Here is a 14,228-nt window from a genome sequence, read left to right as displayed (position 1 = left end):
TCGTTAAGTTTGTTTTTTTTTCAATTGCATGCATCATTCTGTTTGCAAAGAATATAATTTTCCGATATACTATATGAAGAGTAAATCAAAGCATATATCTTCTTTCTTAGATTGTTATTGCGGCGAAAAATCATTTGGATGCTTCTTTGATAAAAGTAAGGAGAAGAAGTGCTTATGCAAAGAGGGTTATGCTCAATACCAAGAAGCATGCAGAGGTATTTAATATATCAGGTGTACCATTATCACAATTCTTAGTATACATTTTCAGATTCCCATTACTATTTTTTTAACGACATTTTTAGACGTTAAAATGTAATATTTTCACAAAAACAAGAAATTTGGAGGAAATGTTCTCCAAACAGTTCCTTATTATTTTTGTGATAAAAATTTACATATATTTAAAAGCAATCAAAAACTTGCAACAAAAAAGCACATTCGGAAGAAAAATTATTTGTTTGAAAAAAAACAATTTCGGAGATGAAATATGTTTGAAACATTTTATTTTATATTTAATAACGCTCAGCGTAGAACAGCAGATCCAGTTTCGGGATAACGAGTACTAATGGTCAACTCCGTAACCTTGTTATTTCGAACCCAATCCAGAAGACAGGAGAATTCATGGAACTAGTACCACAAATTTTCCTTCTTGGAGGAATTTTTTGATTGGACTAACCCATATTCGTGTAACATCGATAGGAAAACCTCTCACGTTTAGCCTGATTGCAAAAAGACTCTAACACATGCTCCGTCTATCACTGAGGATACTTTACGTTAGCACTGTGGTTAGTGCGAGCCGATTGAGGAATCCGTTCAGACTAGCCATCGCAGGGATTTGACCCCGGTTCACCTCATTGGAAGGCGAACGTCGTATCCCCTGAGAGACCACGTCTCATGTTTTAAACATTAAAAAAGGGTTCTGTTAAGAAATGTGTCCAGCCTTAGCTACGATGCATTTGTAACAAAAATTTTCATGTAGTCAATCAAATCGCCTTGCACTGAAATAGGAACATGAAATAAAAACACCCCAGACGCGAAGAGACCCTTGATATAACTCATGCTACCGGCCATAGAGAAAGGCTCTATTCTCTAAAGTGTCTGCTAAAGTATCTTTAAGCATTCGGTATTATATTAAGGTCTGGAGATTGGGCTAGTCAATCCAATCCAAACATTTAAGAAAATCCTTGATGTGATGAGGCTTGTGTGATCAACTGATCACTCTGTTATCGTCAATCAGTACCAACTCTAAAGCGAAAAATAATTAAATAAATAGAATAAAATAAACTAAAACCAACTTCTAAGGTTTTAAGAACATACATTTATACTCTTACTAAACTTAGTGTCCGTTTCGAAAACATGGAGGGGCATACGGTCATTCAAGACGATGTATTATCATACGGTTAATTAAGACGATGCCGTATCATACCATTGATTATTCGTTTCGATAATCGTCACTTGCACGCATGCACATACATTTAAGAAGAATTAAAAATATAAAAATATATATTTTGAGTTAATATCAATATAGCTCTCATACCTCATATAATGCTAACAAAGTATTGCTTATTAAATGTAATTAGGTATACATTTTGATAATTTTTTTTATTTAATTTAGAAACATGTAAATACGACAGAGAGTGTCTGAATGGTGGAATCTGCAAGATCAGTTATGGAAGAGTTGGATTTTGTGAGTGCAGGGCAGACTACAGCGGAGATAGGTGCGAGATCAATGATATCTGTGATCATTTCAATGATGTATGCCAACGATATGGAGCCATATGCGTCATTAAAGACGGTTTGCCATCTTGTGAATGTCCTTCTGACAGGGAAGGTGTTACTGGACTTTGTGAAAGTAAGGAATTAACACTAAATAGCATTGTTGATTGAGACAGCAAGTATTATATAATTATTACGTTTTGCGGGGCTTGCGTGATGGATTTCAAATTATTAGCCAGTAAATTAGCCAAATATCAAAAGTATTCTCCAAATTTCAAACGTCTTTGCCAAATGCAAATCCTAAAAATTTTCTGTGATTAATATTTTTACCACAGAAAAATATTTTACGGTAGTTTGTTTCAGGCTTGTATTATTAGGACCCAATTCTAATTGGTTATGTGGCGCATCTACCAAAAATGACTGTAATCGAAAAAAAATACTGATTTGTTAGAAAATTTATTTCGACGTAATTTTGTGGATCGAGTTAAATGTATTTTTTTCTTTTCAGTGGAAAAAAATCAGTCACCAATATTTTAGCCAAAGCACATTTTTATTAGCCAAATTAACGATTTTATCGCATTTGGCGAGGTGCCAAATGTTTGGCATAGGGCCTTCTTTTTTGCATAAACCATTTAAATACGATAGAGCAAATACATTTAGCGTACAGAATATATATTATGAATAAATAAAACAAATCTACTTCCCCAAAAAGACAAACACTTCCTTTAGATATGAAACCACAACTGCACTTTGAGAAAATAAGAAATTACACTAATTACAGGAATGCCAGAAGCGATTATGCATAGATAATAACATAGATAATAATAATAAATAAGTTAAGTAAATCAGCTTTCGTTTAAAATCTGATGACTTACTAATATCAGGGTTGCCCCGATTGACAAAAAGTGCAACAAAAAAAGGGTGGTTAAGAAAATTCCAAATATCATTAAAAGAGATTAAAATTATCAAATTTTAAGAAATTTTATTTTTCAATTTAGTTTTGAAAGTGAATGCAAAGAGTATTTTGGCTTTAAATACTAATAATTTGAAATGTTAGTCTTAGTGTAGTTACGATTAACTAATTAAAGAGATAATAGATAAATAAAATGAATTGAGTTTCTACCTCTTTTAACATTTTTAGTCGCTTGTGGCATTCCTGTAATATGCACAGATACGACAGCATCACAAATTTTGTCCTTTCACTTTCATTCACCAGCAGCCAATAAATGAAAATTCGTGATTTATTTACTACTGTAAGTACTTAATTGTGAATTGTACAAGCAAGGTGCTTGTCTCCCTGTACCCCATAGACTGCTGAACTCAAACTGTATTTTATTTTAACTTTTTATACTATTTCATGATGTATGGGATATGGGCCTTCTGCGCGGCCCAGGTGCCCAATTTTTTATAAATAAATAAAGAAAGAAAGAATTGTGAATTGGCTACAAGAGTGCTTCGATTCTTTTTTAAATTTGGAAGAAATAAAGTATTCTTAACTACCACTTCTTTTTTTTTATTTTAACTTTATTTGATTTAGTAAATTTCTAGTAATCTTCAAAAGCATCTCTGTCTGTCAACTACAACGCTTCTTTTGGAAGACAGACGCAACTGGCGAACTTAATGTTCACCAATATTCATAATTGTTATGACTGAAAAATGTGCTTGGATATGAAACAGTTTTTCATTCTAAAACACTCTTTACTAATTTGTTCTTTTAACTTTCAGTTCTATTCTTTTCTTGGCAATGATTTAAAAAATGCTAGGAAATTATCAAATATCTGTGATAAAAGTGATCAATGGTTTTATATATCGTCCAAGAAATAAAGTACAGAGCGAAAAACAAATAGTGGACAAACCAGAATAACTTTTTATCTAAAGATCGGATCTTCACCTTCTAGGCCTCAATCTTAATAGTTTGAGGTGGCGACCGCAAATATGCTAATTAATTAATGCAGACGTTATTTTAAGTTACGAAATCAGACTCAAAAAACATACTTTACTGTAAAATAGAAGAAAGTCAGATATTTACATTTTGATTCCGCAGAATTAATCGACCGATTTTTCTAAGCATCAGACGTAGATCTTATTAAAGATCGGCTACAGTGGCATTCTCATTTGGGCATGCGAAGAACTTGCTCCAATCAGTTTCGATTTTTTTCCTTGCTTCTAAACATTCTTTCTTTATTTAACTTACGTTAAAAGTAGTTTGCCAGGAATTGCTACAAACTACTGTTTTTTGTACGACTTACTGGACTACTAAAAAGTAGCGCAGTACACTACAAACTACGGAAAAAAGTAGCAACTGCAGTAGTTTTGCTACTTCCAACCACTGCTTTCAATCCACAGTATAAACAACATCATGATAAATGTGATAGACTAGGACTAGTAATTAATAATATCATTATTAAAGGACAGTTTATTTCTTCAGTATAAAAAAAAATTAAGAAAGGGAATATTTATCTACCGTGGTTTTTGTTAAAAGAAGATTCATTTAGTCAAATAATCCCGATTCTTGTTTTCAGTGACAGTGGAAATTAGGCCGGGAGATATAAAGTCTTTCTGATATACAAGAAGTTAAAGGGCATTTAGAAAGTTTGAAATTTTGGTATTGTTTTTAAGATAAAGTTGAATGTTTGGAAATATTTTTTTTTAAAAAATGTCTTAATTTAAATTTCACTTTTTATTTGTCTAAAATCATTTTGCGTCTCGAAAAAAAATCATAATTAAATAGTCGAATCGTAGATATTTTAATAATTTATTTATTAAATTTCAGATATCTGCACTCCAGATAAATGTATTCATGGTCGCTGCGAGATATTTGGGGAAGATTTCAAATGCAGGTAAATCTGCCTGATATTCCTAATATTTTCTGAGCAATAAGGAAAAAGAACTATTAAATAAATTCGTATTGCTTAAGAACTATTGCCATTTTTTAATGTGTACATAAACTAATAAAATAAATGTAGTCGTGTGAGCTTATATATAAAATTAATAATGTAAATAGACTAAATACATTTAGCAAATTATAATTTTTTAAATGTTTTTCCTTTAAGGTGTGAATCTGGCTTTGAAGGAAAATACTGTGATAGCAAAATTGCACCTAGCAAACGTAAGTAACATAAAACATTGCTTCTGAGTTATAAATATTTATTTAACAATTTAATTTTAGTTATAAATATTTATTTAACAATACAGTGAGCAACGAAGAAAAAAAAACGGACCATCATCAATAACTTCTGATCTAATAACATCAATAACTTTAATCATCTCACCGCTTTTGGACTCAAATTAATGGTTCTTGGGGTCTATCTCAAATATACTGATTAATTGAGAAATTAACTAAACGAATTGATGAATAAAAAGTTGCATAATTAAAATTCGATTCCTCAAAAACTATTTGATGAATTTTTACAACAAATTTTCTATTTTTTCATGTAAAATTACGTTCTTTAAAATAATGTAAAAATTGTATACCTTACTATTCATTATTTTTTCTCTATTAATTAATAAAATAATAATAAAATAAATAATAATAAAATAATAAAAAAAATATTTACTAAAACTAATTTTTGAAGGTGTATATGTTTGGAGAAACAAAGCTCATAAATGTGTGCAATAAATTTTTAATTCGCTAAAAAGTTTACGAGATACGGTGAAATACGCAAAACGTAAAATTAACATTAAGGGGTCCGAGCTTTTGCCCCCCCCCCGACCAAACTATTGGCACCATATTTCCCAGATTGCGTCTACTCCCTATATTTCAATTTTTTTTTTTAAAGTTACATCACCTTTTACAGTAATGACGATTAGTTTTATAACACTTTGCTTATTTTAATTTAATAAAAAAAAGCTTATATTTATGTATCTATTTTTTATTTTTAGGTGATGGAATATATTTTATTCTGATTATCACTGGCGTAGTTTTCATACTGATATTTAGCATTGGAATGCTATGTATGGCAATTTATTTCAGGTACATGCAATTACTTAAAGATTTTGCTAATCTATTTATTTAAAACTTTGGAAAAGAACTACTAATAAATACGAGTATTTGCCGAAGATAAAAGTAAAGCAGCAAAAAATTCAAACTCATCAGAAAATATTTTTTGTTTTGAATCTATTTTGTTTTGAAATATGCTTTCTTAACTTTCATTTAGAGTAAGAATATACTTTAGAATATTACTTTTTACAAAAATATAAAAGATGCAAATCTCTAAGGTAGTAGAAAATTCATTGAAAAGATGTAGTATACAATAGCTTAGTAATTTATGTTTATTATATGTGAAACTGATAATAACTATAATATAAATATAGTGTAAAATAATATAATCTCATATATATATATATAATATAACAAAAACCTATATTTAATAATATATATATCATATAATATATATATCATATAATATGAAAATCGACTAAACTGACACAGAGGTGCCAACTTGCTCCGATTTGTAAAAAAGCATTTTCTAGTGATAACAAAATTAAGTTTTTTTAAGTTAAGTATTTTTAGAAATAATTTTTCACCACTACATATCAACAAATCAAAGTATCATACAAAATGCAACAGCATAGCTCGTTTGTAAGGAAAAATTAATTCCGCTAATACTTACATCTGTATTATTGACCTTATGAGTTTATACTCTACAGTGCGGACAGTGTTCTTCACCAGACACATAGCCAGTGCTATGATTTTCTCTTTTGACTACGGAGTCCTCCTCCTTAACCCGTTTTGTCCCGACTTTATATATTGAAATGATACAAGAAGTGGTTTTATGGAAAAGGTGGTATAATATATTATCGAAATTAATTGGTTTTCCTCACTGTTAGGCATACCCATATATGGCAAAGTTACTTCTAAAAAGTAACGAGTAAAAGTACAAGTATTTTTAAAAAAAGTAACGAGTAAAAAGTAAAAAGTTCTTATTTTAAAAAGTAACGAGTAAAAAGTATAAGTAAAAGTACAAGTACTAAACAAAAAAAGTAACGATTTAAAAGTACATTTCTTGGAAATCGAAAATTCAAAGTAACATTAAATTTTATTGAATTATATTCTTATGTTCTTTAATATTTTTGCAAAATTTTTGTTATTTATTTAATTATTTTTAATTTTAAAAGTTATGGATATAAATTTATTTCTAAATTCGGAAGAATATTATTATATAATCGTATAATATAATTTTAAAATCAAATATAATTTTAATATCAAACTTTTTATGGATTTGCACGAAAAAGAAATTTGATCTATTGATTTTAATTTTTTGTTTGTAATTTTTATTTATTTAAATTACCATTGATTTAAAATTGTTTTACTCTTTAGAAACGAGTTTTAAAAGCACAAACATAAACAAAGCAAACACGGGGTTACAGATAGCTTTGTGATCTTTGAGCTAGTAAAAATTAATTGAATGTGCAGTATAAGTTGAAACAGAAGGTATTTAAACACGAAGTTAGCTGTGAATGCATATATATTGCACATTAATTTTATAAATTGAAAAAAAAACATAAGCATTTTTTTTTAAAATTTAATTTAATTTTTTTTATTTTTAGAAAGCTTACCGAGTTTCAGAAAAAAGTAACGATTTCATTCGATATTTCCGTTACAAATACTTGTACTTTTTCCCTATAAAAGTAACGAAAGTACAAGTAAAAGTACTAAATTTAAAAAGTAACGAAGTACAAGTAAAAGTACATACTTTTTACTTGTACCGGCGGTACAAGTAACGAAAGTAAAAGTACTGCCATATATGGGCATACCTGCCAACTCTTCCGGAAGATTTTATTTTCATATTTAAAGTGGTAGCAATACTCATGTTATTTCAATTAGCTTTTTGAATTATAATGATAATTATAAATGAGTTTGACCACCACTACATATAAATAATAAGAATAAATATATCAAAGCATAATAATCTTTCCTCAAGCGAATTTCAACGGGAGCAAAATATAAGTATAATTTTGAGTCAGATTGCTTTTCGTTTATTGTTTCACAACCACTCTGAAAATCCATTCTCGGAAGAAGTGAAAGTTGGCAGGTATGCTGTTAGGGCATTCTAAAAGTCTTTGATAGATCAAAAAGTACTTGCTCCTTTAATTCTAGATCTAGTCAGAGATCTTTCATAAATTATGGTATCTGAGAATCTTTTAATCCACACAGATAAATGAAAATTCTGAAAAAAGTTTCCCATCACAATGAACGTCTGTGAAAAAAGGAACTGTCCTATATATATGACGCTGGGCGTTAACCGGTTAATATTCTCTTCAATAACTTAAGTTTTTCCAATTACATGACTTCCCAATACATTACAGCTTCGATGAATCGGTTAGTGGTGCTATTCTCAGCACTTTTTTCGTGGTTGCTCATTTAAAGAGTAGGCGTAACTATCCGTTTCTACAATTTTTACTGTTTACTAATTTTTAAAAACACGTCAAAAAGCGTAGCAGTTAGCATCCCTGAGTCGGGAAAATCATAATTTATATATATATATATATATATATATATATATATATATATATATATATATATATATATATATATATATATATATATATATATATATATATATATATATATATATATATATATATATATAAACATTTTTCATTTTGTAGCTATCTTTTAGTAAAATAACTTTCACCATAATTGTCAGGCTATGTGGTGTGCCAAGAGCTCTATGCTACTAGCAATTTACTATCGACTATTATTTACAATACTTGAATATGCGTTTCTCTCCGTTAAAAAAAAGAAGTAATAAAAAAATAGTTGTTCATCCAGTTCTTATATATATATAATAAAATCTGGATGCACAACTATTTTTTTATTACTTCTTTTTTTTCAACGGAGCGAAACGCATATTCAAATATTGTAAATAATAGTCGATAGTAAATTGCTAGTAGCATAGAGCTCTTGGCACACCACATAGCCTGACAATTATGGTGAAAGTTATTTTGCTAAAAGATAGCTACAAAATGAAAAATGTTTCTGTGTCGGAAGTGGTAGTGGCATTAAAAAAGATACAAATGTTTCTATCAATTGCATGTATGAGAAAAGAATTCAATTAAAAAAAAATATGAATATGATTGTTAAAAGGTTCAGAATTCAAGTGAAAGTTAAATTCATACATGTTTCAGTAGTGTTGAGAAAAATTAACTATCACTTCGTGCTATATTCCACCAGTCTTGATAATTATCGGGTCATCTCAACTCTGAATTTTTCAAAATTGGTACTTAATGATCATGATTTTCTCCAAATGGATTCGAAAGTTTTTATGTATGCATTTGAGTTAACCAATTATTGTACAGATTAGGAAGGTTTTATATATGGTAAATTTATTTAAAATAGAAACACGCTTTATTTTTAAAAACTGCGTTACCATATAAATTACTTTGGTGAACTGCAGAAGGTTCAATACTTGGTAGTTAGCCTAATGCATACTTCCTTGATTTGCGCATACATATGCTTAACTGCCAACTTGTTCAGCCGTCTTCAATTTAAAGTTTAAAAAACATTTTTAAACTTACCACCACAAATTGATGATTAAAAAATGTGTAAATATGATCGATTTGTTGTTTATTTAGCTCCTAAATTATTAGAATAATTTAAAGAAAATATTTCCCACTTTAAATGTTTCTTTTAAATAAAATACGAAAAGATCCTAAAATTATATTAAAAATACAAAGAAGAATACATATATATTGTTTATTTATCTCCCTCTCGATATATATATATATATATATATATATATATATACATATATATTCAAATTCATACTTAAATTGTTGTTGCAAAGTTGCTTTGCAAATAAAAATTTGTATGTTTATTTATAATTTTAAATTAGGTATTATTTTAATAGTTCTATCTTTCGAGTTGCAAATTTCATTAGAATTGTTTCGCTAATTTTATTTTTATTATTAAATTGGTTGAAAAGTGCGTACTTTCCTTACATTTCTTGAATATTTAAATTTAGTTTTAAATTGAATTTATCGCCACTATTTGTAAAAAAATTTACCGTTTTATAAATTGCTATTGTTGTTTGTTTCTGTTGCCAATTGTCATACCAGCAAGCCAGCTTGGGAATACAATTGAATTTAAGGCAGAGGGTGCGATTCTTGTTTTTCAGTGGCACACACGTCACATAATTCGTCTACCACTGATGTTATTTTGAGTCAGGTGCAGAATTCTTATCTTGGGATTCGACCCTGGGTCACTCATTGGAAGACGAGTGCTCTATCTCCTGAGCCGGCACGGTTCGGGTACATTTAATTTGCATTAAACTAAAATCCGCTTTTTCAGCAATAATCAGTCTACAATTATAGGAGTTCTAATTAGCATCCAAAAATACAGCATTTTTTTCATTTTTTGGAAGAACTTACAAAAAACTTTATAAGCTGCGGATAAATGTTTTACAAAATAACTAATGTTAAACTTCATAACTAAAAATAGGCTGATTCAATGCAAGACACATTGTAGTTCCTGATTTCAAATGCTTTTTTTTATTCCGATGTCAAAAAAATGAGGAAAAAACAAATGAATAAATAAAATAAGTAAATAAAATAAAAATTTGACTTCTAAAGCTTCCAGAATATAATAATAACGTCTGTTAGATTAACTACGAATAAAAGAAATAAAGTTTCATTTCTTATTACTTTATTTTATTTACAAAAATTGGGTACCTGGGCCGTGTAGCGACCCCTATCCCTTACATCTAGATATTTACGAAAACTTTATAGTAATAACATTTTGAATTTAGCAGTTTATGTGGTAGCTCCTCATTTCTTATGATACTTAGAAATTTATCATATACATTTGAGAATAGAATTTGTAGTGGTTGACGAGTAAATAAGACAAACCAATCATATACAAAATTTGAACAAATTTTTAGACATAGACTTGCTACCGCTATCTTATTTTTTATAGATTTTGAATTAAATGCTTCATTCGTTAACTTTATTACCTTCTTAGTGGTGTGATAGGACTACCTACGAAAAACCGTATGGAAGCTTTCAGTTATAGGAGGCGTTGGCTGAGCGAGTTGGCATCGTTACAACAGTATATATTCAGCTGTTTTATTTTTAGACATAGACTTGCTACCACTATCTTATTTTTTATAGATTTTGAATTAAATGCTTCTTTCGTTAACTTTATTACCTTCTTAGTGGTGTGATAGGACTACCTACGAAAAACCGTATGGAAGCTTTTAGTTATAGGAGGCGTTGGCTGAGCGAGTTGGCATCGTTACAACAGTATATATTCAGCTGTTTTATTTTTAGACATAGACTTGCTACCACTATCTTATATTTTATATATTTTGAATTAAATGCTTCTTTCGTTAACTTTATTACCTTCTTAGTGGTGTGATAGGACTACCTACGAAAAACCGTATGGAAGCTTTCAGTTATAGGAGGCGTTGGCTGAGCGAGTTGGCATCGTTACAACAGTATATATTCAGCTGTTTTATTTTTAGACATAGACTTGCTACCACTATCTTATTTTTTATACATTTTGAATTAAATGCTTCTTTCGTTAACTTTATTACCTTCTTAGTGGTGTGATAGGACTACCTACGAAAAACCGTGTGGAAGCTTTCAGTTATAGGAGGCGTTGACTGAGCGAGTTGGCATCGTTACAACAGTATATATTCAGCTGTTTTATTTTTGTTCCCCAGGTGGTTATTAAAAATAACTGGTAGTCTTTCAGTATATAAAATCCTGAAGAGAGAATATTAAACTACAATTATTATTTTCTTCTTCTCTTTTTTTCTCTTTTTTTTGCAGATTGAAAAAGAAAGCTGCAGCCACTGATTTGGAAAGCATGGTAAATGATGAAAGAACAGAGACCAATTGAGTTAAACATTAACAATAAAAATATATAAAATTTTGCAATTTGCTTTTTATCCTTCATTTCTTTGACGATAGTTGCTAAGAGATGTATTTTTTTTTTTTCGAGGGTTATCATTATCCTGGAACAAGTTAAGAAATGCACGTTTCTGAAGAGTATTGGAAAGCTCACTGCTTTACTTTCCAATTTAGAAATAAATTATTAAATAAATGAATCGCTTTACTTGTGAAAAAAATTGGACAGGAAACAATTGAATAAACTAAACAGTAAACTTTCGAGCATCTTTTTCAGGAACTTTACCGCCAATTTCATATTTTTTCCAAAACACTAGTAAAACTAGATTTCAATCTAGAAAAGAAAAATTGTAATTTCTCAAATGCTAGTCACTCGACGTAATTTTTGACTAAGATTGTTATGTCATTGGTATCAACTTATACACATTTAATGAATATTTTTTTCGAGGGTTATCGTTATCCTGGGACAAGTTAAGAACTGCAAGTTTCTGAAGAATATTAGAAAGTTCGTTGCCTTACTTTCAAATTTAGAAATAATTTATTAAATAAATGTATCGCTTTTTTTGTCTGAAAAATTGGAAAGTTCTATTCAAAAAACAATTGAATTAGTTAAAAAATATGTTTCCGAACATCTTTTCCAGAAACTTTATTCCCAATTTTAGTTTCTTAAACCTTAGTAACCATAGATTTGAATCTGAGGGAAAAAATTTTGAATTTCTCAAATACTAGTCACTTAACGTAATTTTTGACTAAAATTAGTTATGTCATTGGTACCAACTTGTACACACATTTAGTCAATATTTTTTTCAAGGGTTGTCGTTATCCTGGAACAAATAAAGGACTGCAAGGTTCTGAAGAATATTTGAAAGCTAGCTACTTTACTTTTCACTTTAAAACTGAATTAATAAATAAATAAAATATGGCTTTTTTGTCAGAAAAATTGGAAAGTTCCAAAAAAAAGCAATTTAATAAGTTAAACAATGTGTTTTCGAACATCCTTTTCAGAAACTTTACCACCAATTTTATGGTTTTTATTAAAACACTAGTAACTTCAGATTTGAATCCGAAGAAAAATCGGAATTTACCAAATACTAGTCACTCAACGTAATTTTTGACTAAAATTAGTTGTGTCATTATCCTTTATACACATTTAATCAGGGGTCAGAAAAACTTCATTATTATTGTAGTTTACTAAAACTACTTTGTTACAAATGTTTAACTATGACTGCATCTACCTTTTTAAATGCAGTGATTGCAAACTGCTTAGGAATTAGTAACTGCATCACTACTTTAAGGGGTTCCCAGCAGATCACCGAAGTCAAGCATCACTGGCTACGGTCAGTGTGCGGGTGGGTGACCACTTGGATCAGTCTGCGTAGGGACCGAGGGTGTGCGGTATTGGTCCTCGTTAAACTGTGCTACCGTAAAGTGCTCGACTTCGCGCGCAGGTCGTCGGGCTACCGAAGCGGGGGTGCCATCCCCTCCGCAGAGGATCAAAATTGTGATGGCATGTCTTCGGATCATCCTCCGGGATGTTTCCCAGACCGTCGCCAATAGCCCATTGTGCAGCTCTAGTGCGACGTAAATTAACAACAATAACAACTACTTTAAGGAGGAGATCTTTACTAGAGATCTTAATTTGCACCTATGTTCAAAATGGTTCGGTATAAGAAATTGTCTTACGTTAAACAATGAGGAATAATTAAGAATTATTTATTCGTATTTACATAAGTCAGTTTGTTTTCAAAAAAAGGTTTTTTTTCGAATTTTTTTATTTAATTTTTTTCCCTTTTACGCCTTTTTCTACAGAAAATATTTAATTTAAGAAAGGAGAAGCTATCAAACTTGTATTTTTTTTACTTGTCTAATGCCCTCTATTTCCTCTATGAAATTAAGTACAACTAAAATACGCTGAAATATAATCAATGTTTCACAAGTTAACATTCGCATGCGAGAGTGAAGAAATGAAGTGATTAATTATACATTTTCCTTAATCGTTCCATTACCTATATTATGATTAATTAACTATTTGTCGTTATGGCTTGTTTATATATTTATACGTGATTTTAAATAGGTAATTTCTATTAAAGCTCAGCTTACAGCTAGCGGATCATTTTCAGTACATCCATTGACGAGCCCTCGAATATTTATACCCATCAAAGTCAAAAAATTAGTTGCCTTAAAGCCCTGTTACTTTTCATATTTAATGTTAAAAGTAGCTGACAGGAATCGCTACACACTACTAATTTTTTGTATCTCACAACATTACAAACTACGAGAAAAAGTAACAACGAGAGTGGTTTCACTTCATGTAATGCTGTACTTCCGACCACTGCATTTAATAAATACTTATTGCGTGGAAATAATTGGCGTGGAAATAAAAAAATATATTAATTTTGAATAAATTTGTTTCATTTTGTTATCACTAAAAACATCACAGCATTATTATCAAGTTTCCTGATACAAATTTAAAAAACATTTTAAATCAATAGTGATAAAAATTTTACTATACCAGTAATTTGAAGTTCAAGCATAAACTTCACTACCTTTAGGAAAATATCTTCCACAAAGAGCGTCAAAATTGGTACCTAGTTGACATTTGTTGAACAATCTCTTTTAAAAAGGAATTGATTCAAGAAGCTAATAAAAAACAGCAACGAGTA

At 29.6% G+C, this 14,228-nt stretch overlaps 1 protein-coding gene across 1 annotated transcript in view; it reads left to right on the top strand.

Moving 5' to 3' along the window:
* Positions 1–11,602, top strand: part of LOC107438357 (uncharacterized) — a 63,801-nt gene extending 52,199 nt beyond the window's left edge. The window contains exons 35-40 of the mRNA XM_087162606.1: positions 111–215; positions 1,613–1,849; positions 4,487–4,553; positions 4,767–4,822; positions 5,596–5,686; positions 11,488–11,602. Coding sequence (XP_087018732.1) covers positions 111–215; positions 1,613–1,849; positions 4,487–4,553; positions 4,767–4,822; positions 5,596–5,686; positions 11,488–11,557 — 626 coding nt within the window. The 3' untranslated portion in view covers positions 11,558–11,602. The remainder of the gene's footprint in view (positions 1–110; positions 216–1,612; positions 1,850–4,486; positions 4,554–4,766; positions 4,823–5,595; positions 5,687–11,487) is intronic.
* Positions 11,603–14,228: the final 2,626 nt, after the last annotated feature.

Source organism: Parasteatoda tepidariorum, chromosome 5 (genome assembly GCF_982258835.1).
Source record: "Parasteatoda tepidariorum strain Cologne lab strain chromosome 5, Ptep-v5.0, whole genome shotgun sequence".
NCBI lineage: Eukaryota > Metazoa > Arthropoda > Arachnida > Araneae > Theridiidae > Parasteatoda > Parasteatoda tepidariorum.
Note: the sequence above shows the minus strand (reverse complement) of the source record. Positions and strands in the feature narration are given on the sequence as shown.